This window comes from Passer montanus, unplaced genomic scaffold, assembly GCF_014805655.1.
Source record: "Passer montanus isolate IOZ18808 unplaced genomic scaffold, ASM1480565v1 scaffold9, whole genome shotgun sequence".
Classification (NCBI taxonomy): domain Eukaryota; kingdom Metazoa; phylum Chordata; class Aves; order Passeriformes; family Passeridae; genus Passer; species Passer montanus.
In genome coordinates, this window is record NW_024374367.1 from 5540248 (window position 1) to 5565601 (window position 25354).

Sequence of the window (25354 nt, forward strand, 5' to 3'; positions counted from 1 at the left end):
ACCCTTCCCTCCTGAGCCCATTTGGCGTGGCCAGCAGGACCTGGCCACAGTCCAGCACAGGTTCGTGCGATGCTGATGAGCAGCTGTGCTGGCAGCAGCTCCAGACACAACAGTTTACATGAGGAAAAGCTTTCCATCCCTCCACAGCAGTTGTGGGAGAGCTGGGACATGCAGCCACCCCCTGGGGAGCCCTGATGGGGGGCTCAGCAGGCTCAGCCTGACCCCAAGCTTGGCTACAGTGGGGCCATTTACCCCCATCATCATTCTGTCACCAGACTGCTGCTGCCCCCACAGCAGATAAGGTCCCCCAAAACCGGGAGCACCCCTTCACTTTGGACATCCCAAGAGCTGCTGGGCAGAGAGGGCAGCTCGTTGGTCATGACTTCATTCTGGTGTCATACTTTGATTCCTTTTGCCACAGGGATGTGGCCTTGGGCAGCAGCAGGGTGGAGGGTGCTCTAAGCTGTCCCCTCTGGCACGGAGGAGCTGGGAGGCTTCTGTCTTTTCCCTAGTAAGAGCAGCCTGGAGGGCTGGCATGGCTTTTTCCCACCCCAGACCCACCGGGAGAGGTCAGCAGGTGGTAAGTGCTGACCGTTTCCCACTCTGGTCTGTTTTCTGGTCTCTTGGGCTGCTGGGTTGTCCCATGGGGTGTCACAAGTGTTCCCCAAGGCTGCACTGTGAGTGTCACCCTGTCCCTCTGGGCTCTCCCCGGGTTGACTGGTGAGAGCCAGGGCTTATGGGCCCCTTTCCTGGGATGCTGGGCTGGGTGGCTGGGTGCCACATTATGGAGCTGGTGGTGGCTGGTGCTGAAAGACATTCCTGGAGCATGTCTCAGCTGGCCTCTGTGGCAGACATGGTTCCCCCTCCAGGCTTTGGCCAGAACCTCCACTCCTCCCCTGCCTCAGCACTAGCCCCCTGCTGCTCCCCTCCCCAGTGTAAAGGTGCTGGGAGAGGTGGCCTCTCCCTCCCAGCAGCCCCAGAGCTGTCCCGTGCATCCCCACTGGCTGGGAATGCTGATGTGCTGGAGTGAGGAGCACTGCAGGACCACAGTGGGGCCAGAACACTAAAGCCCTGTAAGGGTAGTGCTGAATCCCAGCCCATGTCAGATCAGCACCAGAGGCAGTGGCTGCAGAGGGTGGAAAGGGTGAGCAACAATCCCCACAGCACCACGAGTGCAGCAAGGTCTGTACCTCACCGTGGTGTGTGACTCATCCCGTCCCAGAGAGCTGAAACCTCACCTGGGGCTGAAGATTTTCTTCTTTCCACTAAGGCAGCAGCGAGGCCCCATGCCTGGCAAGCAGGGGCAGGGAGAAGCTCAGCTCCTGTGCCTCCCTTGTGCACACTCTCAAAGCAGGGGTTCCCTTCCGTGGGGGTGGCATGAGCCCTGTGGGGCTCAGGGTGAATGCTAGCCTGGGCAGTGCCCTGCAAAGACCACCTGGAGGTGTCCTGGAAGGTCTCATGATCTGGCCAGCTGTTGAGTGTCATTTGGGAACCGGGTTGGCATGCACAGGTGAGGAGCTGGGCTCAGGGTCAGCCCTACAAATTTTGTTCAGTGTCAGTGTAGAGATCAGCACGTTCTGGGGCCGAGCCGGGTGGGAGGTGGGGAACCCCAGGTCTGGGCTGTGGGAATGACTGGTGGCTGGGCTGCCAGCCTTCCAGGCTTTGAGACGGGTTTGCAGCCTTTCAGGATGTCCCCGGAGGGACTGGCGCGGGGTGCCCGTGAGTCACTCACACCTGGCGCTCTCCATCCGCAGAGGCAGCGCCGGGGGCCGCGGATTCCTTCCCCGCTCCTGGTATGCGGAGGGAAGCTGGGAAACACCGCGGAGGCGGAGACACCGGTTTTGGGGACCCAGCAGCCCTGCGTGCCCCACTCCAGTGCTCATGTCAGGCAAGATGGTCAACACGCTGCCGGGCTCTCCGTGGGCGACTGGGACTTGGGGACCACCCCAGACCAGTGCCTGCCGCAGTGTTGGGGTCCGGGTGGCGGGCAGAGCCCCCGGCGTGGCTGTGAAATGTCGCTGCCCCGCTGCCTGCCGTGCCCGCCGGGCGATGCTCGCCCCGGCGCTGCCCCCGTTCCGTGGGTGACCCCCAGCCCCGTGCCCCGCCGCGCCGTGGGGCTGCTCCGCAGCTCCGGGCCCGGGGCCAGCCACAGAGCCCTTGGCAGGCCCCTCCGCTCCCTGCTCAACGAAGCCCCTTGTCTAATTGGGACAGGCCGCCCTGTCTTCATTAAACGGGCTCTGGCGGGAGGAGGGCTTAGGGACGGTCCTGCCCCGAGGATGCCGGACTGGCGGCCGGACCCGCGGGGCTGGGGCAGGCAGGGGCAAACCTGCGGGCACGGCGAGCTCCGGAACCCGCCCGCCAGCCCTGGGGCCGGGGCTGAGGTCTGAGGAGAGGAAGGCTAATGAAGAGGAGGGGATGCGCTGCTTGCTGTACCTTTAAGAAGAGCGAGGGCATCGCCGCTCCTCCCCTGCCTGGGAACAGCTTGTGCCTGGGAAAGTTGCCTGCAGCCGACCCTGGAGCATCTTTGCTCGGTGGCCGGTGGCCCTGCCCCCGGCCCCCAGCTGCGAGGTGGCCCTGGGCCCCAGAGATCCCCACTGTTGCTCCTCTTGCTGTCCACAAGAAGATGCCCCTGGACCTGTCTGTCCATTGCCCTGCCAGGAGCCGGAGGGGAGCCCCTGGGGCAGGGGCCAGGAGGGCACAGGTACGTGGGGTGCTGGGGACAGGGGACAGGTGGCATGGGCTGCATGGCAGGTTCCGTGAGCCAGGGTCAACCCCAGGTGAGCACAGGCACCAGAGGGGAGGATGAGGTGCTGTGTGACGTGCCCCAATGAGCAGTGTGGTGCCACAGGTGCCCTGGGGGTGAGGAGCACCCTGAGGGCCAAGGGTGCACCCTGGGCTGAAGAGGAGCCTCAGGGAATGTTCCACAGGATGGGCAGGAAGTGACACCAGGGCAACACGGGGTCCCTGCCTGCCTTGCTGGGCATCTTCTCCCTTTCACCTCCTCCCAGCAACTGCAGCCACATCACCAGTGGCTTTCCAGCAATTTTCTCCAGCTCTGGGGTAGGTCTCAGCCACAAGTCTGCTGTGAGATGGTGTTCTGAGCAGGGCAGGATGATGTCCCCCCAGCTGACTCCAGCGCAGTCCCTGTACTAGAGCCATGGGTGCTAGGGCCCCATATGCTGGGTACCCCAACTGTGTGTGCAGGAGAGATCCTGAAGAGATCCTGCAGCCTCGTGGGAGCTGTGCTGGCATGGGGAGCAGCCCTTCACCACCAGTGCCCCTCCCAGGGCCAGTGCCCCGAGCCAGGCTTTGACCCAGATGTGCCAGGGGCTCAGGTCCCTGTGGCAGCTCCATCCATGTCTGCCTGGATCCAGGCCCCACGTCTCCAGGACACAGTCCCATTGGATGGATGGATGGATGGATGGATGGATGGATGGATGGATGGATGGATGGATGGATGGATGGATGGATGGATGGAAGGAAGGAAATGGGTGGAAGTGGGTGGCCAGCTCCTGGCTGGCAGGTGCCAGAGCTGCTCACCTTCATGAAAGATGCTGGAGGGAAAACTGCCTTGAGCCTTACTGGAGCCCACTCAGCCCCTCACGGAGGTCTCGGTGGCAAATCCAGCAGCAGCCGTTCCCGGGTGTCCAGCCCCCTCCGGCTTCACGCCCATCCCGGAGCCGCTGCACGCCGTGCGGCCGCGGGGCAGCCCGGGTGGTGCTCCAGCGGGAAGAGCCCGAGGAGCCGCTTTCCTTCCGTGCTTCCCTCTCAGGGCAGCGGGTGGGAAAAGCCCTTTGGGAGGCCGGGCTGGGCGGGGGCCGCGCCGCTCCGCTCCCCCCGGACCGAGCTCCGGGCCGCCCTCCATAAAGGGGCGGGAGCGCCGGGGGCCGGTGCGCGCCGGCACCGCCTGCGCCCGGCACGGCTCGGCACGGAGCGGCTCGGAGCGCTGCGCGACGGAGCGGCCCCGCGGGGGCGGTGGGTGAGCGTGGCGCTGTGGCGGGGGTGGGGGACACTCGCGGGACCGAGCCTCCGTGCGGGCACCCGCGGGCACTCGGGCACCCTGCGCGGGCCGGGCCGGGCTGGGCCGGGAGCCGCCGGAGCCACCGCGGGGGTACCGGGCCAGGTGCGTGGAGGCGGAGGGGCAGGGGCTGGCAGGGGGCAGGGGGCTCCAGGCAGGGGATGGCAGGGTGCAAGGGGCTGGCGGGCAGGGGGCAGGAGGCTGGCAGGCAGGGCTGCCCACGCTGGCTCCCCGCTGCCCTGCAGCACCTTCCTGGGGCGGAGGAGCCCCTGCGGGCGGGGGCCAAGTGCAGCCGCTGCCGTGGCGTGGGGCAGGGAAGGGGCGGCGGGGGCAGAGCCCGGGCTGCAGCCGGGCCGGGCGCTCTCGGTGTCCCCGCACCGCGGACAGCCCCAGCGGCTGCTCCCGGGCCAGCTCCCGCCCGCCCGGCCCGGCCCGAACGGGGCTCCCTGCGCCGTGGGGTGCCTGGGGCGGCACTGGCACCCTGCCCTCCAGCGCTGCCAGGCGTTCTGGCACGGGTGGGGCTGGGAACCTCCCCAGCTGCTGTCCCCAAGGCTTGGGGCTGGTGTGACACCGTGGTGGCAGCATCCTATCCTGCAGGCTCCCACGATGAGTGGCCAACTCCTGCTCCTGGCTGTGCTCCCGGCGCTCCTGCGTCCTCCAGCTGCCATGGCACAGAAGAGGAGCCAAGGTAGGTGCTGAGCCCTGGGTCCACACGGTGGGTGGGACAATAAGAGGGCTTCAGCACCAATGTGCCACAGTGCCAGTCTGTGCCCTGAGTGCTGCCACTGTTCCGCAGCAGTGTGTGAGGATGTGCTGGAGGCTGACATCGCCTTCCTGGTGGATGGCTCATCCAGCATCGGGAGGAACAACTTCCGTGCTGTCCGCACCTTCATGGAGGAGCTGGTGGGGCCCTTTGTGCAGGTGGTGGGTGAGAAGGCAGTGCGCTTTGCCATGGCACAGTACAGTGATGACCCACGGTGAGCCCAAGGGAGGGGGCACGCAGGGTGCAGGGTGCCAGGGCTGGGAAGTGACAGTGTCCCCCTTGCACTCCCTAGGGTGGAGTTCTCATTCTCCCAGCACCCTGATGGCACAAGTGTCCGGAGGGCCATCCAGCAGCTGAGCTACAAGGGTGGCAACACACGGACAGGCGCTGGCCTCCGCTACATTGCTGACAACTTCTTTGGCCCCGCGCAGCGCCGGCCTGGGGTCCCCCAGGTATGTGCAGAGCAGTGCTCCTGGCAGCACGGGGAGGAGTGTCAGGCCCATGGACCCCATGCTGCATCCCACAGTTCTTTCCTGGCCCTGCAGATCTGCATTCTCATCACGGATGGCAAGTCCCAGGACGATGCTGAGGGACCGGCAGCGAAGCTGAAGAGCCAGGGTATCAAGGTCTTCGCTGTGGGTGAGTGAGGCTTCTGCACCATGTGGAAGAGTCTTCTGCTTGGTTCAGGTTCCTCCCTCACCCACCATCTCCCTCTGTCCCAGGAATTAAGAATGCTGACCGCAAGGAGCTGATCCGTGTGGCCTCAATGCCTACTGAGGCCTTCTTCTTCTACGTCGGCGATTTCAAGCTGCTGGACACGCTGGTGCCACTGATAACACGAAGGGTGTGCACGACTGTTGGGGGCACCCTGCGCCTGCTGGGTATGGGCCCCACCCTCCTCCCTGAGGGGCACAGGTGCTGACAGTGCTGGGTGCCAGACTGTGCACCCTTAGCACCCATCCCACCCCCAAAACGACCTCCTGGCCATCCCATCCCATTGGGCACACATCTGTGCTGCCACAGCGAGATCTCCTCTCTGCTCCGTGCACTGCGGAGCCAACAGCCCCTGTGCTACCCTACAGATGGGCCAAGCCATGCTGGCCCCTCCAACCTGGAGGTCCCGGAGCAGGGCCGTGACAGCCTGCAGGTCCGCTGGAGAGCAGCCAGCGGCCCCATCACTGGCTACCGGGTGCAGTACGTGCCTCTGACAGGGCTAGGGCAGCCCATCATGGCCGAGAGGCAGGAGGTGAGTGCCCCCACCTGAGTGCTCAGAGCTCCTGGGGGTTCCTGGTGGCTCCACGTGTGACCTGGGGAAGATGAGGGGGTGACACTGTTCCTGCCCAGGTGAGCGTGGGGCCACGGGAGACAAACACCGTGCTGCGGGGACTGCGTGTTGGGACAGAGTACCTGGTCACTGTCACCGCCCAGTACGCCAACAGCATCGGCGAGTCGGTGTCTGCCCGAGCACGAACCCGTGAGTGCCCGTGTCCGTAGGGAGGGGTGAGTGCAGGCACTGGGGCTGGGCACTCATCCCTGCTTCTGTGTGCCTCCAGAAAGCCGTGCTGGCCCCATGCTGGATTTTCGCATGGTGGAGACTGGACCAACCTTTCTGCGGCTGGCCTGGCAGCCTGGCCCCGAGCCCCCCCAGGGCTACAGCCTCAGCTATGCTGCACAAGGTGGGGGCCGGTGCTGCCTGGGCACCCTGCCTTTGTGCAGCCCCCCGGGCAGAGGGGGGCACGGATGACATGCATGATGCATGCCCGGAGTGCTGTGGGTGTGTATCCACCCACCCTCACCACGGCAGCCGGCACGCGTGCGCTGGGCGTGGGGCGCGTGTGTGCCGAGGTGTGCAGGCAGCCTGTGTATTCCTGCACCCCGAGGCTTCATGCGCAAGGTTCAGGGTGTGTGTTAGGGCGTGCACAATGGCTGGGGCCTGGCGTGTGCCCCCGTGGCTGCTGCACATGGGGGGCAGGCCCCAGACCCCCATCCCAGCCAGGGACGGGGCTGGAGCCACACACCTGGCAGCCCCACCCTGGCCTCGGGCGCTCCAGGGGGTGCCCCTGCCCTGGCCCACGTCCCAGTCTCTTCCCGGTGCTCCCCACCCCTGGCACTGACTGGCATCCTCAGGGCAGGGTGCAGGCCCACAGACACCCCTTCCCTGCTGGGCCTGCTGTGTGCTATGTCCCTGTGTCCCCCACACCCCTCCAGGAGCAGCCCAAAGAGAGGAGAAGAGCCTGGCGGGCAGCGCACAGTCAGCCACGCTCAGCAACCTGCAGCCCAACACTGAGTACCTGGTGGTGCTCCAGCCCCACTATGCACAGCAGCCCGCTGTCCCTGCCACCCTCACCGCCCGGACACGTGAGTGCTGTGCCCAGCCCTGGGCCCAGCCAGGGTTAGGAATGGGTTCCTAGCACAGGGATGCCCTGCTCCAGTCACTGTGCCCCACTGGGATGGGGCAGCCTGGCCTGGTGCTGCCTGTGGGGGTGGGATGGGGATGCAGGTGAGCATGGCTACAAGGCAATGCTCCGGGCCCCAAAAGTTGCTCCCAGGGCAGGATGCAGCACTGTGTGCTCCCAATTTCCTTTGCAGCCTTCTGGGAGTGTTTCCATCAGAGCTTTCCTCCCATGATGTAAAAAATGTTAACTGAAAAAATGCAGGGTTTGAGTACAGTGCCCTGTGGGAGGAAAGTGTGGTTTCCACCAGGGCAGAGGCTGTTGGAAAGCATCTCCGGGTAGGAGTGGGGGTGAGGCCCCAGGGCAGCACCTTTGCAAGCATCAGATTTTGGCAAACCAATTCCTTCAGCCGCCCCAGGCAGTCTTAACCCACAGAAGGTATTTAAGGCATTAAGAGGAAGACATTTGAGCTCCATTTTGCACAGTTTGCTTTGAAGGAGCCGCTGAGAGCAGGCTGCACTCAGTGGCCTCAGTGTGGTTAGCATCCGTGAGCAGGGGCGAGGGGGCTCCCCGGAGACAGCAGTTGGCAGGTGAAGGTGCTTCCCGCTGCCCCCTGCCCCATTCTCAGGTGGGAGACGGACATCACCTCACTTCCACAGGGCACCTGGTGGGCGTGCAGCACTTGGCTGTCCACAACGTGTCGGCACAGAGCATGCTGCTGGCCTGGCAGCCTGCCAGGGGTGCCACCGGCTACCGGCTCTCCTGGGCAACCCGCACTGGTAGGGGCCTCTCCCACAGCTTGTGCCCCTTCTGCTGGTGGCCCCTGTGGGGAAGGACAGGTGGCACCTGCTGCCTGACCTCCCCGAGGCACTGCTGCACTGGCTCCCACAGGGCAGGACAGGCGCAGGGTGGACCTGGATGCCGGGCAGGTGTCACATGCATTGGTGGGGCTGCAGCCCAACACCGACTACGTGGTGACAGTGGCCCCACTCTTCGGGCAGCTGGAGGGGCCCGCAGCCACTGTGCGGCAGAGGACAGGTAGGGGTTGGGTACAGGTGATGCCACCTGCTGCTGGGCATGGGAGGGGGCAGGGACCAGCCCTCATAGCCCCTGTCCTTGCCACGTGTGGGGACCAGAGGCGTGGGCTGGGTGGCTGGCAGCAGGGTGGCACAAGTACCCCGGCCCATGGGGTCCCTCTTGCAGAGGCAGGCACAGACCAGACGCTGCAGACCAACATCCTGGGCCCCACATCCATCCAAGTGCTCTGGACCAGTGCCCGTGATGCTCGTGGCTACCGTCTGGAATGGAAGAGAGCCACAGGTAAGCTCGGGGTGCCTGTTGCCCCTGTGGGCCCTCCATGCCAGCAGCTGGCTGTGATCCTTCCCTTCCTGCAGGACCAGAGCCCCCCAGAACAGTGTCTCTCCCCAGCAGCACCAATACTTACCAGCTGACGGGGCTGAAGCCGGGCACTGAGTACCGCATCACCCTCTACACGCTCTATGATGGCGGGGAGGTGGCCACCCCTGTCACCACCTTTCAGACAGGTCAGTGCTGCTGTGGGTCCCCTGAGTTGTCCCCCAGCATTCCAAGCCTTTGGCACGGAGGGATGTCCCAATGGGTATTGCTCAGCCTGAGGACTGCCTTGGCCATGAGACCCCCCCAAGTGTCTGGTCACAGCCCAGGGTGAGTATGGGGGTTGTGCTGCCCAGGCTGTGCCACTCCAGCTGTGCTCACATGTCCCCTCCCAGGCGTGGAGGCACCCGTGGGTGCAGTGTCAGACCTGCGGCTCGTTGAGGAATCGGGCAGGTGGGTGCGGCTGAGCTGGACCGGGGTCCCCGGTGCCACCGAGTACAAAGTGGTGGTGCGCAACAACCAGGGTGAGTCTGTGGGCAGGGCCACGGGGGGCACCTGGGGCGTCCTGAGCAGCTGGCACCGAGCCACTGCACTGCCCTGCTCCTGGCAGATGGCACGGAGAGGACGAGGCGCATCCCAGGCAGCCAGACGGGGCTGGAGCTTGGTGACCTGCGGGAGGGCATCACTTACCTGGTGCGTGTCTCGGCGCTGGCGGGCAGCCGGGAGGGCAGTGCTGCCACGCTTACTGTCCGCCTCAGTAAGTCCACGCCAGGGTTTGGTGCCAGGAGGTCTGGTATTTGGTGCTCCCACTCTGGCATGCAGCTGTGTCTGTCCCCTGCAACCCCCTGGGATGGCAGCTTGGCCGTGGGGTCCCTTTGGACTCCCCAAGGTGATGCTGTGGTGCTGTGGGGTGATGCAGAGTATCCGGAGGTGGGCAGCATTTCGGATCTGCGGGTGATGGAGGCCGGTCCCAGCCAGCTGCGGGTCACCTGGCGAGGGCTCCCAGGTGCCGGGGGCTACCTGCTGACGTGGCAAGGCAGCGACGGTGAGTGTATGGACCATGGGGTGCTGTGGCAGCAATGCTGGAGCCCTTCCTATCCCAGCCATCTCTTAGGTGTGAAGAAATCCCGCTTCCTCCCTGCTGACCCCACCACCTTCACCATCGACGGGCTGCACGCCAACATCGTCTACACCGTCAGTGTCTCAGCCATTGTGGATGGCCGTGAGGGCCGCCCTGTCACTGCCACGGGACGGATAGGTGAGGTAACTCCTGCCTGACAGAGCTGTCTGGTGCCATTGGCTGTGACCCGGGGTGACAGTGGCCCTCTTGGTGTCACAGTGCCGGAGCAGGTGGGGAAGGTGACCCAGCTGGAGGTGCAGGCATCCAGGAGCAATGTTGCCCGTGTCACTTGGGTCGGTGTGCCGGGAGCCACTGCCTACCGTGTGGTGTGGAGCCGCAGGGACGGTACTGTGGGGTGGGGATGGGGCTGGGCTGTGGGGGCAGCAGGGTGGGGGGCCTGATGCCACAGTCCTTGGCAGGGGGGTCGGAGAATAGCCGGCGAGTTCCTGGCCACACCAACTCCTTTGACATCCCCAACCTGGAGGGAGGCGTCTCCTACACTGTGAAGGTGACGGCACTCATTGGCAACCGGGAAGGCAACCCCGTCTCCGTTGTGGTCACCACCCGTGAGTGCTGGGGCAGGGGGCACCTCCCCGGGTGGCACTGGGCACTCCTGGCCCTGACGCCTGCCCCTGTGCCCCGCAGCGGAGGCAGTCCCCCCACGCCCCGTCAGTGGCCTCCAGGTGACCGAGGCCTCGGAGCACCGCCTGCGCCTGGCCTGGCTGCCAGTGGCTGGCAGCACCGGGTACCGCCTGTTCTGGCGCCTGGCTGAAGGTAAACACAGCTGGCTGCAACCCCTGCATCCGTGTGAGCCCCCACCTGCGCCCCCTCACCCCTCTCTGTCCCTGCCAGGGGGGCCCCAGCACAGCCAGCAGCTCCCAGCCACCTCCAGCTCTTATGTCCTGTCGGGACTGGAACCGGGCCGGCACTACCATATCAGCATCACCAGCCTGGCTGGGGGCCGGGAGAGCGAGCCAGCCACCATCACCGCCATCACCAGTAAGGGACTGCCTGGGGCCGAGGCAGCCCCCTGACACATGGCTTGAGCCCAGAGGGACACCCAGGGACTGGACAGTCCCAGCACTGGGCTGGGGAGGGAGCACGTTGAGGGCTGCCCCATGAAGCTGGGACACCCTTTCCTCTCCCTTGGTAGCTGCCTCAAGCCACATCACCAGCCTGCGGGTGACGGAGGTGCAGAGGGATTCGGTGACTCTCACCTGGACCCCAGTCCCCAGTGCCTCTGGCTATGTCCTCTCCTGGAGCCCTCCCGCAGGTGAGACGAGTGGGTGGCCCCAGGACGGTGGGCAGCATCCCCGCAGGGGCTTGCTGATCCCTCTGACTGTCCCCTGGGTGGCAGCTGGTGGGGAGAAGGGGCGGACGCTGCCCAGCACTGCCAGCTCCCAGCAGGTCTCCGGGCTGCGCCTGGGCCAGCGCTACACCTTCACCCTCCGGCCGCTCCTGGGGAGCACTCCCGGAGCCGAGGCGTCCGTCAGTGAGCGCACAGGTACTGCGGGGTCCCTGCAGGGGCGGGCTGGGCTGTCTCCCCTCTGGTGGTGGCTTCACCCCTTCCCGTCCTGCAGTCTGCAGGGATGCCCTCGGCGACGTGGTCTTTCTAGTACACGGCACCCGCAACAGCTCCTCTGGTGCCAGCGCCGTCCGCACCCTGCTCTCCAACACCGTGTCCGCCCTGGGCCGCCTGGGCCCCGAGGGCACACAGGTAGGCTGCTGCCACTGCACTGGGGGCACGGGGGGCCGTGGGTGGGCCGTGTGCCCACTGCTCCCCTGCACCCCTGCAGGTGGCCCTGGCCACATACAGCTACCGCAGCCTGCCCTGGCTGCTGCTCAACCGCTCCGCTGACCTGCCCACGGTGCTGGAGCAGATCCGTGCCATGCGCTACGAGGAGCCCAGCGGCAACGCCATCGGTGAGGGCCGGCACGAGGAGCTGGGCCAGCGGTTTCTGACATCCTGCTGACTGTCCCTTCTTCCTTGTCCCTCTGTAGGGGCAGCCATCTCCTTTGCCAGGACCTACCTGCTGAGTCCTGGCGCAGGGCGCCGTCCCGGGGTGCCAGCAGTGCTGGTGGTTCTGGCTGACAGCCCCTCTGGGGATGATGCCGTCACCGTGGCCAGGGATGTCAAGGCTGGGGGTGAGGATTAACAGGGTCTCATCGGGGTGTGCAGGGAGTCCCGTGGGGTGCTGAGGGTGCTCTCTGCTCAGGGGTCCAGGTGCTGGCAGTTGGCTTGGAGGGGGCAGACCGGGAGCAGCTCCGGCGCATGGTCACCAGTGAGGACCCGCGGTACCTCTACCATGGCAGCGACCTGGCAGAGCTGGAGGGAGAGCTCACCGACGACCTCTGCACCATCATCTCCACCAGGGTACTGGCCAGAGCACCTCAGGGGTGTGCAGGGGGAGCAGCCCATGTAAGCCAGGGGGTCTCTGATCCCTGGGTTCACACAGGCTTGTCTTTTCTTGCCAGCCGGAGCCGAAGCCAAAGCCCTGCACTGTGAAGTGCCCCAAGGTGAGCTTCTCAAGGCTGTGCCATGCTGTGCCTGCCACAGGTGCTCAGCATGGCTTACGGACCCCTAGCTGCTGACAGCAGAAGCTCAGTGGGGAGGTGAGCACAAGAGTGCCAGCCCCTAACCCCTTCCCTGTGTCCCCTTGCAGGGCGAGAAGGGAGACCGCGGTGAGGCAGTGAGTGCTTTGGTGACACCCCGCCACCAGCTGGTGGCTTCGGGAGGTTTACATCTCCCAAAAGCCATGCTAACATCAGCTTACAGGGGATGCTGACTACTGGCTTTGTCTCTGCAGGGACTGCAAGGACGTATGGGACCACCAGGTCTCCCTGGGCAGCCGGTAATAGCCTGATGGAGGGGGGCATAAGAGGGGCAGCTCCCTGGGGAGGGCAGTGTCACAGTCCCCATGTCCTCATGTTCCCTGCTCCCTTTGTCCTGCCAGTGGGTGGGTGTGGGACAAAGACATGCCCAGCCCTTGCTACAGGGGTAGATAAGCAACACCTCTTGACCACCACGTGGCACCCAGCCTGTCCTCTCCCCTGTGTCTCCAGGGTCGCCATGGGCTTCCTGGCCCTCCAGGACCACCAGGGCCACGGGGTCCACCAGGAGAGAGTGCCGAGGGTCCGGGCAAGAAGGGGGACAGGGTGAGTACCTCTGGCCCCTCACCTAGGCACCCCAGGATCCCCGGACACAGTGACCTGGCTCCATGGCACCTCTCATTGCCCTTTGTCCATTTGGTCTGCACATTTATACTGGAGGGGAAATCCCACTGAAGAACCCCAGTCCAGCCCCTCACTGCACCTTCACACCCCAGCTCAGCACGTGGGGAAAGGCTGCCTGGAAGCCAGCTCTGCCTTGGGGCTGCCCTGAGCTCCCAGGGCTGGGAGTGGCACTGCCTGGGACACTGAAGGGGTCTGGCAGTGCTGGGGTACACCAGATGCTGGCATGATGCTCCTCTGTCCTGCAGGGATTTCCTGGAGCTGATGGGGCACCAGGAAGCCCTGGACGCCCTGGGAATCCTGGATCACCTGGGCAGCCAGTGAGTAAGAGTGTCCCTTGGCTTTGCTTCTGCACAGTGGGCTCTTCCCATAGCCCTGCCTGCTCCCTGAGCTGGGGGAGCCTCAACTTCCCTGCTCCAGCCTCTGCTACCCTGCTCCCTGTGCTTGGGGGAGTCTCAGCAGCTGGCAGGGTCACTGCTGTCTCCTGTGTGTGTATCCCAGGCAAACTGCGCCCTGCCTGCTCCCTGGGCCAGCCCTGCTTCCCTGTGCTGGGGGAGTCTCAGCAGCTGGCAGGGTCACTGCTGTCTCCTGTGTGTGTATCCCAGGCAAAGTGTACTGTCTAGCCTTGCTTTGGCTGGAGATTCCATGCCATGCCATGCCACCCCACCCCATTCCATGTCATCCCATCCTTACTGCCCTGGCTGGCAGGGCTGTGTTCACCTCCTGAGCTGTTGTTTTCCAGGGCATCCAGGGCATCCCTGGTCCTCGAGGGGATCCTGTGAGTATGGCCCCAACCCTCCCCAACCCTTCTCACACCCAACACCTCCTCTCATTCTCATCTTTCCTTCCCAGGGAACACGTGGGCCCGTGGGACTTACTGGCCCAAAGGGGGAGAAAGGGGAACCGGTAGGTGATGGACAGGGGCTGTCCCACAGGGTCCCTGGGGAGCACTGGGGACCCTGCTGGGCACATCTCCTGGCCCCAGGGTCTCCCCATCTCCCTGCCAGACTCCTGGCTGTGTGACACTGTGGCCACAACAGGGCACATGTGTCACTGCTTTTTCCTCCCCTCCTCATGCAGGGAGAGCCCCGGGTGATCACGGATGGAGAACAGGGGCTGCCAGGCCCGAGAGGGGAGCCGGGCGTGCCGGTAGGTGTGGGAATATGGGTGTGAGGGGGTCTCTGCCAGCACCCCCAGCCTCAGCTGATGGAGCACCTCTGTCCTCCAGGGCAGCCCTGGCTCACCTGGGATCCCTGGCCCACGGGGGCCTCTCGGTGATCCAGGCCCCCCCGGACCCGTGGGGCTACCAGGACCTCCAGGAGAGTTTGTGAAGGTACATCCCCCTGGTGCTGCATGGGGTGGCTGGGGGATGTGTGGGCACAGGGATGGGGGAACAGGCAGCTGCCTGGGGCTGCTCCCCCCTGGACTCCTCCTGGCCCTGCTCGTGGGCTGTGCCCTCACCAGCTGTGCCTGCACACAGATGCTCGTGTGGCTGGCACTGGGCAGTGTGGGGAGAGGCACTTGGCATGCACATACCCTAACGCCACTGATGATGGGCTCTACCCACACGTTCCTCTTCTGTTCAAGGAGGGCATGGGAACAGCCCAGAACTGCCCTTATTTGTTGTTTTTTGCCCTTGCAGGGAGAAAAGGGTGACCGAGGGGAAAGGGTGAGTGGCTGTGCAGTTCCCTGACCCCTCTCCCCTACTGCATGGGGGTCCCTTGGGTGTCCTGGGGCACTGCAACCCCTCAGGGTGCTACTGGGGACTGAGCCCTCAGGGCAACCACACAGGAGCTGACCCTTCTCTCTGCAGGGCCCCCCTGGATTCGTAGATGGGGCAGTACCTCGAGGGGACCCTGGACCCCCAGTGAGTTGAGCCCCCAGGCCAACAGGGTTGGCAGAGGGTGTGTGTGCCCAGGGCTGCAGCGGCTGTGTGTGCCCAGGGCTGAGTTGCATCCCCAGGGGCTGAGATTTTCTCTCTTTCAGGGCCTCCCTGGGGACCCTGGGCCTCGGGGACCTGCTGGGCCCCCTGGCCTGAAGGGAGAGAAGGTAAGAAGGTGGCAGGGATGCTCCCCACTGGGGCTGGACCTCACATCACTCTCCACTGAGGATTCCCATCTAATATGGGGCATCCCGTGTCATGAGCATGGCAGTCACCTCTCCAAATCCCCAGGGTGATGGCACAGAAGGTTTCCCAGGCTCGCCTGGCCGCCCCGGGGACCCAGGAGACAGGGTGAGTTTCCTGAGAGAAGGTCAGGCAGGATGGAGCTGGCCATGCCAAGAGCCAAGCCCCGAGGGCACGCTTGAGCTCTCCTGCTTTGAGCAGCCTGGGCATTTGCCTTGTCACACCAAGGGTGACAACACCAAAGGTGACAAGGTCTCCATCCTCCTCTGCAGGGTCCCCGGGGACCGCCGGGGGAGCAGGGCAGGAAGGTGAGTGGTGCAGGGACCGAGGGGAGGCTCTTGCCATGCCTTTGGCAGAGAGAAGGGGGTTCTGGGTTGTGACAGGACCCAGGGTGTCCCCCAGAGGTCCTGCTGTCCCTGACTCTTGTTCCTCCTGTACCAGGGAGACCGTGGGGCACCGGGCGAGCTGGGAGAGACGGGCGAGAAGGTGAGGGCAGGATGGAGCTGGCCATGCCAAGAGCCAAGCCCCGAGGGCACGCTTGAGCTCTCCTGCTTTGAGCAGCCTGGGCATTTGCCTTGTCACACCAAGGGTGACAACACCAAAGGTGACAAGGCCTCCATCCTCCTCTGCAGGGTCCCCGGGGACCGCCGGGGGAGCAGGGCAGGAAGGTGAGTGGTGCAGGGACCGAGGGGAGGCTCTTGCCATGCCTTTGGCAGAGAGAAGGGGGTTCTGGGTTCTGTGACAGGACCCAGGGTGTTCCCCAAAGGCCCTGCTGCCCCTGACCCTTTGTTCCTCCTGTACCAGGGAGACCGTGGGGCACCGGGCGAGCTGGGAGAGACGGGCGAGAAGGTGAGAGGGGCTGAGGAGGGCAGCACTGACCAGTCCTGGTGTCCCTGAGACCTGGCAGGGGCACTGCCTGGGCATGGCTGTCACACCCCATGGTCTTGGCTGGGATTCAGGACTGACTCGTGCAGAGCTCTGGGGCAGTGTGTGGGGTGGGGGCAGTGTGATGTAGAGGGAGGAAGGTTCCCTGAAACCCTCCTCTGCTTTGCTCTGCAGGGAGACCGTGGTGTGCCAGGCCCAGAGGGTGAGAAGGTAGGTGCACTGGGGCACGGTGGAGTGATGCCTGTTCTGCCCTGGAGCAGCCACCCTGGCGGGTGCCCGCACACCTTCCTCTTCCTCCTCTCCTGCAGGGTGAGACGGGAGCCCCAGGGCACCCGGGGCCGCCAGGCAGAGAGGTGAGTCAGGGTAGTGGGAGTGGTGCTGTGGAGCCAGGAGCTGCCGTGCCCTGGGTGCACATTCCCAGGCACTGCCCACCCCTGAGGTCTCCAATCTTGCCACAGGGAGCTCCAGGACCGACTGGCCCCCGGGGGGAGAAGGTGAGGGCAAAGAGGGGTCCTGGTGGGTGGCAGGGGTCTGCTGGGGAAGGGGCTGGCAGTGACACCTGTCTCTCTTCAGGGCGATCCAGGACCACCTGGCAGGCCAGTAAGTGATGCTGCCCAGCACCTCCAGCTCTGCCTGCCCCAGCCCCAGGACAGGGAGCCATGGGCAGTGCCCAGCATGGTCTCCTCTGCTTCCCCTCCAGGCTCCCAGCGTGGCTGGTGTTGGAGAGAAGGTAACCCTGGCCCAGCTGTGCCCTCCTCCCTCTGGGCACAGCTGTGGGCTGGGGAGGGGCATTGCACAGTTGGGCTCATCCTGGTCCTAAGCCTGGTCCACAGTGGGGGGGAAATGGGTGGTTTGGGTGCTGATTTTGTCTGCTCCAGGGTGAAAGAGGTTTCCCAGGACCAGAAGGACCTCCTGGCCCCAAGGGTGACACAGGAGATAAAGGTGCCCGTGTGAGTACTGCCTTGAGGACAGGAAGCACAGGGCACATGGCACAGCCCTCCCCAGACTCATGGTGCCTGTGCTGCTGCTCCATGCTGTGTCCTTTCATGTCTAGGGTCCCCCTGGCCTGAGCATCCCAGGGCCAGCCGGCCCCAAAGGCGAGCAGGGTGATCGGGTGAGTCTGGGGCACCCTGGGGGCACCAGCTCGTGGCCTGCTCCCTCCCGGGCAAGGGGCCACCAGGGCTCCCAGTGACACCTGCTCTTGCTCTCCAACAACCAGGGGATCGTTGGCCTCACAGGCAGGAGTGGCCCAAAGGTGACGTCACTGCCCTTCCATTCATCTGTCCGTCCATCCGTCTGTCTGGCCGGCTCTGTTCCTCCAGGCTGTGCCCCTTCTCTCCCAGCTGCCCACACTCTGCCCTGACTGTTGCCCCTTCCTTTGCCTAGGGTGACCCAGGAGAGCCAGGGGAGAAGGGGGAGCCGGGCCGAGCAGGCAGCCCTGGGCAGATCGGGCTGCGAGGCAAGGAGGTAGTGTGGGACAAGGGGCTGTGGGGCACTGTGGCCCTGAGGACAGCGGGGCTGGCAGGGAGCAGGGGGATGCTGGTGACTTGTACTTTTCTCTCCTGGCCGGTGCCCACTGATTTGTGCCTCAGGGAGAGCGAGGAGAGAAAGGTGACGAAGGCACGCCGGTAAGTGAGGGTCCCCAGGACCACTGCCCCTGTTCCGTGTGCCCCTGTTCCCTCTGCCCCTGCTCCCTCTGTCCCCTGCTCACCCCCTCTTTCCCCACAGGGCGAAGCGGGTCTGCCTGGCAAGCCTGGAGACAGGGGTCCCCGGGTAAGTGCAGGGCTGCTGGGCACCCTGGGCAGGAGAGACTCATGGCCTCGGGGTGGCTCCTGCTAATGCACATCTCCCCTTTGCCCTCCACCCAGGGCCTTCCTGGCTACCGTGGCCCCCCCGGGGAGAAGGGTGACCTGGGGGACCCCGGACCTGAAGGCAGGAATGTGAGTAGCCCCTGTAGTTCCCACTGCTCCGTGGTACCCCCCATCCCACAGGACCCACACCCCACAGCTCCCCCATTCCCTCTCCCTCTGACTCCATCCTTCCTGCCTGCAGGGCAGCCCTGGAGCACCAGGGAGCAAGGGTGACCGTGGGGACCCGGTGAGTGATGGCAGGGCCACATGTGGCCCCCCACCCCAGAGCCAGCTGTGCCCTCCCCAGGGCTGTGCCGGCTCCCCTTAATCTGCTTCCCTTGCCCTTCTTTCAGGGGCCTCCCGGACCCCCAGGACGAGCTGTAAGTGCTGCCTCCCTGTTCTCCATGCCCATGGGCTGGTGTCCAGCCCCGTGTGCTCCAGCAGCTCCTCTCTGCCCCACAGGTCGATGTTGGGCTCGGAGGAGTGGGGGCAAAGGGTGAGAAGGTAATGAATGAGTCCTTGGGGTGCTGGTGGTGGGATACCCTCTGCTGTCCCTGGGCTCTGCCTGGCTGCTGGGATCCTTGTTCATCAAGCCCTCCCTGCCCAAACAGCCTCTGCCATGTGCAGCTGATGTGCCCAGACTGAGAAGCACCTGGAACTCGAGGGCACAGGGGCTGACACTCATGCCCCGTGGTGGGAGGAGGCCCTGTAGGGCTGAGGTTTCCAAAGGAACTGCTGTGCTCCTGGTTCCCCAGCCCCACAGGGGTCCTGTGGCAGCACCCAACACTCTGCTTTCTGCTTCTGCAACCCAGCTTAGGCTCAGGACAGTTTTGGACACTGGCTGTGCTCTGTGCTGGGGGGCACTGTGGTCCCAGCTGTAGCCAAGCTGGCTCCTGGCTCAGCAGTGCTGCTCAGTGCCTTTCTTCTGCAGCCACACTCTGGCCCCACTGCCCCAGCAGGAGCTGCTCTGAGCCCAGCCACCTCTTTTTCACCCTGTGCCTCTTATTTTGGGACCATTCCTCTCACCCCACCCCTAAAGCACACAGCCCCAGCGCTGTGTACTCTGGCACAGGCTGGGTACAGCACAGTACCCTCTGACCACCGTGCCCTTCCCTGGCAGGGGGACCCTGGGGACCCGGGTGAGGACGGCGCCAAGGGTGCCCGGGGTGATGCTGGCTCCCCTGGAGTGCCTGGAGAGAGGGTAGGTGCTGGGTCCCTGCTGTGGGAGGCACTGGGGCAGCGTGAGGGGTGATGTTCTGCAGGGGAGCCGGGGGTCCTGGTGTGCAGGGACCACCTGGGAGCAGCCAGGACCCCCTCCTGTACCCCCTGCCCCACTGCTGAGGGTGTCTCTTTCTTGCAGGGTGTGGAGGGCCCCCGTGGCCCCCCTGGCACACGGGTAAGTGTCCCCTTTCCCACGGGGTCTGAATGGGACCCGTGCCCTGTGCAGCTCCTGTTAACAGGAGGTGATGCTCACATCTCTTCCGGCCCGTAGGGTGACCCTGGGGACCGAGGCCTGCCAGGAGAGAAGGTGAGGGGACTGGGGGCTGAGGGTTGCCCCCCAGCACTCCCATCCCACCCAAAGCTCCAACCATCCTTCACTGCTCTCTTGCAGGGGGACCGTGGCCCACCAGGGCTGGATGGCCGCAATGGGCTGGAGGGCAAACCTGGGCCCCCGGGGCCCGCTGGGCTGCGGGTGAGTGTGGGGGGTGTCTGTGCCTGCTGCCACGGGTGGCAGCTGAGGGACAGAGGGATGGTGGGGTGGGAGGAGCTGTCCCCCCGCTCCGTACACCCTCTGCTCCAGGCTGGGGATGCTCTGGAGGGGCAGCTTTGGCAGGGTAGGAATGTCCCTGTCCTCACCTCCTCCTTGTCTGCAGGGTGACCCGGGAAAGCAGGGAGATCCTGGCCGGGATGTAAGTACCTCTGGAGAGGGTGGGTTTAGGCTGTGTTCCTGCTGGGCCATCAGGCCTGCAAGGGACCAGTGTCCTGTCCCATGCAGTGCACCAAGACCCTTCCCTGTCCCCAGCAGAGTGCCACTGCCAGTGACACTCCCTGCTCCCAGGCTGGCTGTGGCAGATGGCTGCCCTGCTGCCTTGTGCTCCCACCATCTCCTTTCCCCACAGGGGCTGCCTGGGCTGCGTGGGGAGCAGGGACCCCCTGGCCCTGTGGGTCCCCTGGGACCACCTGGCGTGCCTGTAAGTACCAGCCAGCCTGCACCCTAGGGACACATCCTGTCCCACCCTAGAGACACATCCTGCCCCGTGCCCTCTCTGGATCCCAGCAGGATCCATCTGGCAGGATCCTGTGCCCAGCTCCCCCTTCCATTCACCTTGAGGCTCCAGTGTGCCCCAGGCACCCCTGGCTGCTGGTGCCCCTGGCTGCTGGAGAGCCTGGGGGGCTCCCTCACTGCCTTTCTTCTCCTCCCAGGGCAAACCCGGTGAGGATGGCAAACCTGGCCTGAATGGCAAGAATGTGAGTAGGGGAAACAGGGCTTGGCTTTGGGGCTCTGCCAGGATGCTGAGGGACAGTGATCCCAGTACAACATAAGGCAAAGGGAGCATGTGGCAGAGCCCCCATGCTCTGAGCCATCCTTTGGTTTGTACCCATGCTGAGATCGTTGAGTGGGGCACTGACAGGCAGCCTTTGTTCCCAGGGAGAAGATGGGACACCAGGAGAGGATGGGAGAAAGGTAAGGAGGTGGTCCAGGGGTGGTTCCTGTGTGGTCCCCATGTGATCCCCACAAGCCCAGTGGCTCCACCCTGCCGGGACCAGGAGCACCATTCTGGGGCAGGTGGATGGGGCAGCATCCCTCCAACTCCTTTCTCTCCTGGCTAGGGAGACAAAGGTGATGCAGGACTACCTGGGAGAGAAGTGAGTACTCCCCAAAGAGGAGTGTGTGGTGGGGGTACCTGCCCCCATGGGGCACAGACCTGGTCCCAGACTCAGGGTGACACTGCTCTCTCGGCAGGGCCGCAGCGGTGCCAAGGGCGAGCAGGGGGACAGAGGTGTGCCAGGCCCCCTCGGCCCCCCTGGCCTCCCCGGTGTCCCAGGGCAGGTTGGCCCCCCAGGCCAGGTGTGTAGCTCTCCTCCCCGTGGTGCCACTCAGACCCTGGAGTCCATCCACGGCTCCCTCGGGGCACTGCCCTGTGTCCATGGGCGCTCGGTGCTATTGTGTCACCTCCATGTCTTCTAGGGCTCCCCAGGCCTCCGTGGGGTGGCTGGACCAAAGGTAAGTGTGCTCCTGCCCCCCAGTCCCCCGAGGCAGAGGTGTGGGGGGGACCACGTGCCAGAGGGAATAAGCCCCTGGCAGGAGTCCCACCCCAAGATAACAGGGCTGGACCCTGGTGCTGCAGTTGGTGCTGGGCAGCCTGACTGCTCCCCTTGATCCCTTTGCTGTTTCAGGGGGACCCAGGGGAGCCTGGACTGCGAGGGGAGCCGGTGAGTACCCAGCACTGAGCCTGACAAGCTATGAGCCCCCCCAGTCACAACCACAGCCCCTGCCCAGGCAGCAAAGTGTTAACTCTGAAACCTTCCAAGGTTGCTGCACCTCTGTACATCTTCTCACTTCCTCTTTTCCTCTAAACCTAGGGGCGACCTGGCAACCCTGGAGCACGTGGAGACCCTGGGACTACAGTGGTGAGTCCCTACCCTGACCTGCTGTGCTGGGACAGCAGCATCAGCCCTGGGGGACAGAGAACCATCCACAGCCTCTATGGTGGGAACCTACTTTGTTTTTAATGTCTTTTTATTGCAGAACATTGAACGTAGCCTGGAAGCACTTGGCATCAAGGTATGTATCTCCTGACTGTCAGGCTGGGGCTTTTCCTGCCACATGGCAGCAGGAAGAGGACGTGGAAGGTGGTGGGGGATCCAAGCAATTTAGGATGGGTTGATAGGACTGTGGAGTGCTGCCACAGCTGGGTTCTCCTTATTCCCTGACCAGTGGCTCTGTCCTTGCTGCCAGGTTTCATCCCTGAAGGAGCTCACGGGTGCCTATGACGGCAGCTCAGACTCCTTTCCGCCAGTGGTGGAGCGGCTGCGGGGCCAGAAGGGCAGTCGGGGGGATCCAGGAGAAAGGGGGCCCCCAGGCCGAGAGGTGAGTGGAGCCAGGCTCCAGCCAAGCCCCAGCACTCTGCCCACTCCTGCTCTCTGGGCTGGCTGGGGGTTCATGCAGCCGGCTCAGCCCTGGGTGCTGGGGGGGCTCACTGCCCTGCCTCAGGGCTGGCTCTGGCAAAGCAGCTTTTGTTTTGCAGGGCTCCTTAGGCTTCCCTGGCGAGCGAGGACCCAAAGGTGACAAGGGAGACCCAGGTACCCCCGGCCCCCAGGGCCCCATGGGCCGGGCCGTGGGTGAGCGGGGTCCCGAGGGCCCGCCTGGGCAGCCAGGGGAGCCTGGCAAGCCAGGCATTCCTGGGGTGCCGGGCCGGGCTGGGGAGCTGGGGGAATCCGGGAGGTCCGGCGAGAAGGTGAGTGTGTGTGGAGGTGCGAGGTGAAGCCTGGGGACCTGGTCCAGGGGCTTGGGGACAGCCCCGTGACAGCCACCACGGTGTTCTCACAGGGCGACCGAGGCGAGAAGGGCGACCGAGGCGAGCAGGTGAGCTGGGCTGGGACGTGGTGCCCTCCATCCTCTCTTGTGCTGTGCCCCTCTTGAGGGGATGCAGGGCTCTCTGTGGGGCAGGCAGATGCCCATTTCCATGCCAGGAAGGCTCTGCTCTGCCATGCCCTTTGACACTCAGCCTGTTTCTCTGCCCTTCTCAGGGAAGGGATGGCTTGCCTGGACCACCCGGGCCCCCAGGGCCCAAGGTAGGTGATGGCAGCTGCTGGGGACCATCGTCAAGGTGCCAGCCTGCCCCTCTGGGGATGGATGGCCACATCCAGTCCCTTGGCTTTGCCCCTGAGGGATCCTTCCCGAGGTGGCCTGGGTGCTGGGCCTGACTGTGCCCTCCCCCAGGTGGACGTGGTGGAGGGCAGCCTGATGGGCCTCCCAGGCGAACGCGGCCCCGTCGGACCCAAAGGAGCCAAGGTGTGTGGCTGGGCTGGAAGGAGAAGGCAGCCGAGACAACAGAGCTGGGGCAACATCTTGGGCTGGGGTGAGGATGGTGGTGGCAGTGAGGGCTGATGGCATCTGTCTTCTTCCCCACACAGGGTGAGCCCGGAGCTGAGGGCGAGCGGGGACCCAAAGGAGACAAGGTCTGAGGTTATAAGTGTCCCATGTCAAAGGGAGCAAAGCCCTGGGTGAGGGCACTGCTGGGCACACCCCTCAGCAGGCCCTGGGAGGCCGTGGGAAGCTCCCTGCCTCTCCTGTGACCCCGTGCCTGTCCCCACTGCAGGGTGATGGTGGCTTGAGGGGCGAGCGAGGGGAGCCTGGCGAGAAGGGCAGGGACGGCAGCCCTGTGAGTACCACACTGTCCCCTGCCTGGCACTGCCCGGACCTGCCTGGCACTGACCCCGTCCCTGTCTCCATCCTCTGCTCCAGGGTCTCCCGGGTGAGAGAGGGCTGGCAGGCCCTGAGGGGAAGCCGGTGAGTGGGGACATGGTGAAGGGATGCAGGATGGGACTGGGGGAGCTGCTGAGGTCTCACACCAGCCACCACCAGCACCAGCAGGAGCATTTATGGCTCATTCCCTCCTTCTCCCCATGCAGGGCCTGGGATTTGGGAGCCTCTTCCTATTCCTGCCCCTCCTATGTGCCCTGGTTGGGTACCACACACTGGGAATGGGGAGCGTGCCTGGGGGGCAGGCATGGAGGGGCTGTGTGGGGTTGCTGGGTTTCCCCTTGTGCACTGACTCTGATGTGGTTCTTTGCAGGGCTTGCCAGGCTTTCCTGGCGTGCTGGGACGCCCGGTAGGTGTCCATGTGTCCCCCATGTCCCTGTGCCCCACCACCTCAGCACACAGCTGGGGGCTCCTGGCTGTGAATGCTTGGTGAAACCCTGGGGGTCACCCTGCTGCTGGGCTGGGTCCTTGGCCCACTGCATCTCAGCAGGGCCTGTCCAGGCTTGCCTACCAGAGCTGCTGGCACTGTCTGGGTCTGCTCCCCCTGGGGACACCCCCTGCTCCCACGGGGGAAAACCCACTTCTGCAGTGATCCCATTTCTTCCTCCCTTCAGGGCAATCAGGGAGACCCAGGACCACCAGGACCTCCGGTAAGGAGCCACCTTGCACCACGTGCAGGGACTGTCATGCAAGGGTGATGTCAGCCAGGGTGGGCATTCCCCCAGGGAGCGGAGGTGGGGTGGCACTGCTGGGACTGAGTGGTCCTGCTGCCCCCTCCCTGTCCTGTGCCACCAGCAAGCACCACCCCAATAATGTCCCCTTGTCCCCTGCAGGGCAGCGCTGGCCCACCAGGGACCCAGGGCCCAGCTGGTGCCAAGGTAAGGCAGCAGCACTGGCATCTGCATCAGCACTGCCATGTCCAGCCTGGCAGAGGGAAAGGGTGCCTTGCCAGATGTGGGGACTGGAGAGAGGACCACATTTCAGGGAGTTTTGGGCTGGTGGGAGGGACATTTGGCTGGACCCCCTCCTGGATCCAGCTGTGAAGGTATGCCTGTGACCAAAGTAGCTGGGTGGTGGGGGTGCTCAGGCTGATGCAGTGTGTTCTTCCAGGGTGATCCGGGGGAACCTGGCTCCGGCATCCGTGTGAGTACTCATACCCTCCCTGCCAGTACCCACCTGGCTGCCCAAAACCATGCAGCCTCCCCAAAATCAGCCAGTCCCACCCCAGCACACCTTCCCACGGGGGCAGCCGAGGTCCTGGCTGTGCCATCCCCTCTCTGATGTGGCTGTTCCCATTGCAGGGCTTGCCTGGCCCCCAGGGCAACATGGGCCTGCCAGGACCCCTTGGCCCCCCCGGCCCAGGGGTAGGTATTTGCAGTACCCCAAACCCACCCCTTGGCTGTGTCTGGTGCTTGGGATTGATTGATTTCTCTGATTTCTGCTCATGTCTCCATTGCAGGGCCCGCCGGGTGTCCCTGGGCTGCCGGGACAAGTGGTGAGTGTGTGGCCTCCCCCAGTCTGGCTGCCACCAGTGAGGGTGCTGGGGGCTGCCTGGGGGGCTGTAGGGCCCCCATGTCCCACCCTGCTCTCACTGCCTGCAGGGGGAGAGCGGGAAGCCAGGCGTGCCGGGCAGGGACGGTGTGCCAGGGAAGGACGGCGAGGCAGGAGTGCCTGGGAAGATGGTACGTTGGTGCCCCATCCCAGGGGGACCCCCACTCAGCTCACCTGGCTTGTCTGCAGCTAAGGCTGAGGGCTGTGCCACCTGTGCTTGCTTGTGCCAGGGCTTACCGGGACCTTCGGGGCCTGCTGGTCCCAAGGGAGAGCCAGGGGATGCTGGAGCCCCAGGGCAGGTGAGTGCAGAGCTGCCCTGGCCAGGATGAGGGGGGCATCCCCGTGCAGCCCTGCTCACCTGCCCGCTCTGTCCTCTGCCCCAGGCCATCCCCGGCCCCCCTGGAGCCAAGGGAGAGAAGGTAAGGAGCCAGGCTGTGGGGGCTGGGCTGGGCAGGGGTCTGCTGGGCCCTGGCATCCACAGTGGGCACAGCTGGGTGTCCCTGCAGGGTGAGCCGGCGCTGCTGGAGGGTGTGCTGCTGGGAGAGCCTGTGAGTCACCCCCACAAACCTTGACACTC

General features: G+C 64.8%; 2 protein-coding genes across 3 annotated transcripts in view; one reads left to right on the plus strand and one right to left on the minus strand.

Moving 5' to 3' along the window:
• Positions 1-3592: 3592 nt before the first annotated feature.
• LOC120514086 (basic proline-rich protein-like) lies at positions 3593-4603 on the minus strand. The gene is made up of 2 exons (XM_039734216.1): positions 4397-4603; positions 3593-4270 (listed from the first exon to the last, which is right to left on the minus strand). The coding sequence occupies exons 1-2, from the start codon at positions 4601-4603 to the stop codon at positions 3593-3595; spliced, it is 885 nt and encodes a 294-aa protein (XP_039590150.1).
• Positions 3921-25354, plus strand: part of COL7A1 (collagen type VII alpha 1 chain) — a 32130-nt gene continuing 10696 nt past the window's right edge. The window contains exons 1-90 of one of the 2 annotated variants that reach the window (XM_039733976.1): positions 3921-3975; positions 4616-4706; positions 4815-4995; positions 5074-5233; positions 5327-5420; positions 5504-5662; positions 5864-6027; positions 6126-6255; positions 6335-6457; positions 6990-7139; positions 7834-7953; positions 8042-8212; positions 8378-8494; positions 8569-8718; positions 8923-9051; positions 9138-9284; positions 9447-9572; positions 9642-9785; positions 9867-9992; positions 10067-10213; positions 10293-10421; positions 10500-10646; positions 10801-10920; positions 11005-11151; positions 11228-11364; positions 11444-11570; positions 11649-11792; positions 11864-12021; positions 12123-12164; positions 12311-12337; positions 12455-12499; positions 12711-12803; positions 13127-13198; positions 13621-13656; positions 13731-13784; positions 13959-14027; positions 14107-14211; positions 14521-14547; positions 14692-14745; positions 14865-14927; positions 15052-15111; positions 15276-15311; positions 15445-15489; positions 16063-16098; positions 16197-16241; positions 16347-16382; positions 16462-16488; positions 16589-16618; positions 16767-16838; positions 16943-17002; positions 17108-17143; positions 17275-17355; positions 17481-17516; positions 17617-17661; positions 17757-17828; positions 17941-17985; positions 18092-18118; positions 18201-18242; positions 18859-18939; positions 19099-19134; positions 19231-19266; positions 19351-19431; positions 19613-19648; positions 19859-19930; positions 20163-20207; positions 20389-20424; positions 20571-20606; positions 20704-20808; positions 20929-20964; positions 21138-21173; positions 21324-21371; positions 21490-21525; positions 21700-21831; positions 21989-22198; positions 22291-22326; positions 22491-22535; positions 22684-22755; positions 22878-22922; positions 23063-23125; positions 23209-23253; positions 23540-23575; positions 23841-23876; positions 24060-24104; positions 24337-24369; positions 24528-24590; positions 24686-24721; positions 24828-24908; positions 25008-25076; positions 25161-25196; positions 25284-25325. In XM_039733976.1, the coding sequence (XP_039589910.1) occupies positions 4625-4706; positions 4815-4995; positions 5074-5233; positions 5327-5420; positions 5504-5662; positions 5864-6027; positions 6126-6255; positions 6335-6457; positions 6990-7139; positions 7834-7953; positions 8042-8212; positions 8378-8494; positions 8569-8718; positions 8923-9051; positions 9138-9284; positions 9447-9572; positions 9642-9785; positions 9867-9992; positions 10067-10213; positions 10293-10421; positions 10500-10646; positions 10801-10920; positions 11005-11151; positions 11228-11364; positions 11444-11570; positions 11649-11792; positions 11864-12021; positions 12123-12164; positions 12311-12337; positions 12455-12499; positions 12711-12803; positions 13127-13198; positions 13621-13656; positions 13731-13784; positions 13959-14027; positions 14107-14211; positions 14521-14547; positions 14692-14745; positions 14865-14927; positions 15052-15111; positions 15276-15311; positions 15445-15489; positions 16063-16098; positions 16197-16241; positions 16347-16382; positions 16462-16488; positions 16589-16618; positions 16767-16838; positions 16943-17002; positions 17108-17143; positions 17275-17355; positions 17481-17516; positions 17617-17661; positions 17757-17828; positions 17941-17985; positions 18092-18118; positions 18201-18242; positions 18859-18939; positions 19099-19134; positions 19231-19266; positions 19351-19431; positions 19613-19648; positions 19859-19930; positions 20163-20207; positions 20389-20424; positions 20571-20606; positions 20704-20808; positions 20929-20964; positions 21138-21173; positions 21324-21371; positions 21490-21525; positions 21700-21831; positions 21989-22198; positions 22291-22326; positions 22491-22535; positions 22684-22755; positions 22878-22922; positions 23063-23125; positions 23209-23253; positions 23540-23575; positions 23841-23876; positions 24060-24104; positions 24337-24369; positions 24528-24590; positions 24686-24721; positions 24828-24908; positions 25008-25076; positions 25161-25196; positions 25284-25325 (7092 nt within the window). In that variant the 5' untranslated portion in view covers positions 3921-3975; positions 4616-4624. Of the gene's footprint in view, positions 3976-4615; positions 4707-4814; positions 4996-5073; positions 5234-5326; positions 5421-5503; positions 5663-5863; positions 6028-6125; positions 6256-6334; positions 6458-6989; positions 7140-7833; positions 7954-8041; positions 8213-8377; positions 8495-8568; positions 8719-8922; positions 9052-9137; positions 9285-9446; positions 9573-9641; positions 9786-9866; positions 9993-10066; positions 10214-10292; positions 10422-10499; positions 10647-10800; positions 10921-11004; positions 11152-11227; positions 11365-11443; positions 11571-11648; positions 11793-11863; positions 12022-12122; positions 12165-12310; positions 12338-12454; positions 12500-12710; positions 12804-13126; positions 13199-13620; positions 13657-13730; positions 13785-13958; positions 14028-14106; positions 14212-14520; positions 14548-14691; positions 14746-14864; positions 14928-15051; positions 15112-15275; positions 15312-15444; positions 15490-15807; positions 15853-16062; positions 16099-16196; positions 16242-16346; positions 16383-16461; positions 16489-16588; positions 16619-16766; positions 16839-16942; positions 17003-17107; positions 17144-17274; positions 17356-17480; positions 17517-17616; positions 17662-17756; positions 17829-17940; positions 17986-18091; positions 18119-18200; positions 18243-18858; positions 18940-19098; positions 19135-19230; positions 19267-19350; positions 19432-19612; positions 19649-19858; positions 19931-20162; positions 20208-20388; positions 20425-20570; positions 20607-20703; positions 20809-20928; positions 20965-21137; positions 21174-21323; positions 21372-21489; positions 21526-21699; positions 21832-21988; positions 22199-22290; positions 22327-22490; positions 22536-22683; positions 22756-22877; positions 22923-23062; positions 23126-23208; positions 23254-23539; positions 23576-23840; positions 23877-24059; positions 24105-24336; positions 24370-24527; positions 24591-24685; positions 24722-24827; positions 24909-25007; positions 25077-25160; positions 25197-25283; positions 25326-25354 lie in introns of both variants that reach the window. The other variant, XM_039733975.1, reaches the window with a different exon arrangement.

What these genes read in the sequence shown, in the direction of transcription:
- LOC120514086 (XM_039734216.1), bottom strand. Translation starts at nt 4,603, where the DNA reads ATGCTGCCACCACGGTGTCACACCAGCCCCAAGCCTTGGGGACAGCAG. An exon ending in AGCCGCTGGGGCTGTCCGCG is followed by an intron (nt 4,271 to 4,396) that starts GTGCGGGGACAC and finishes CCTCCGCCCCAG; the next exon opens with GAAGGTGCTGCAGGGCAGCG.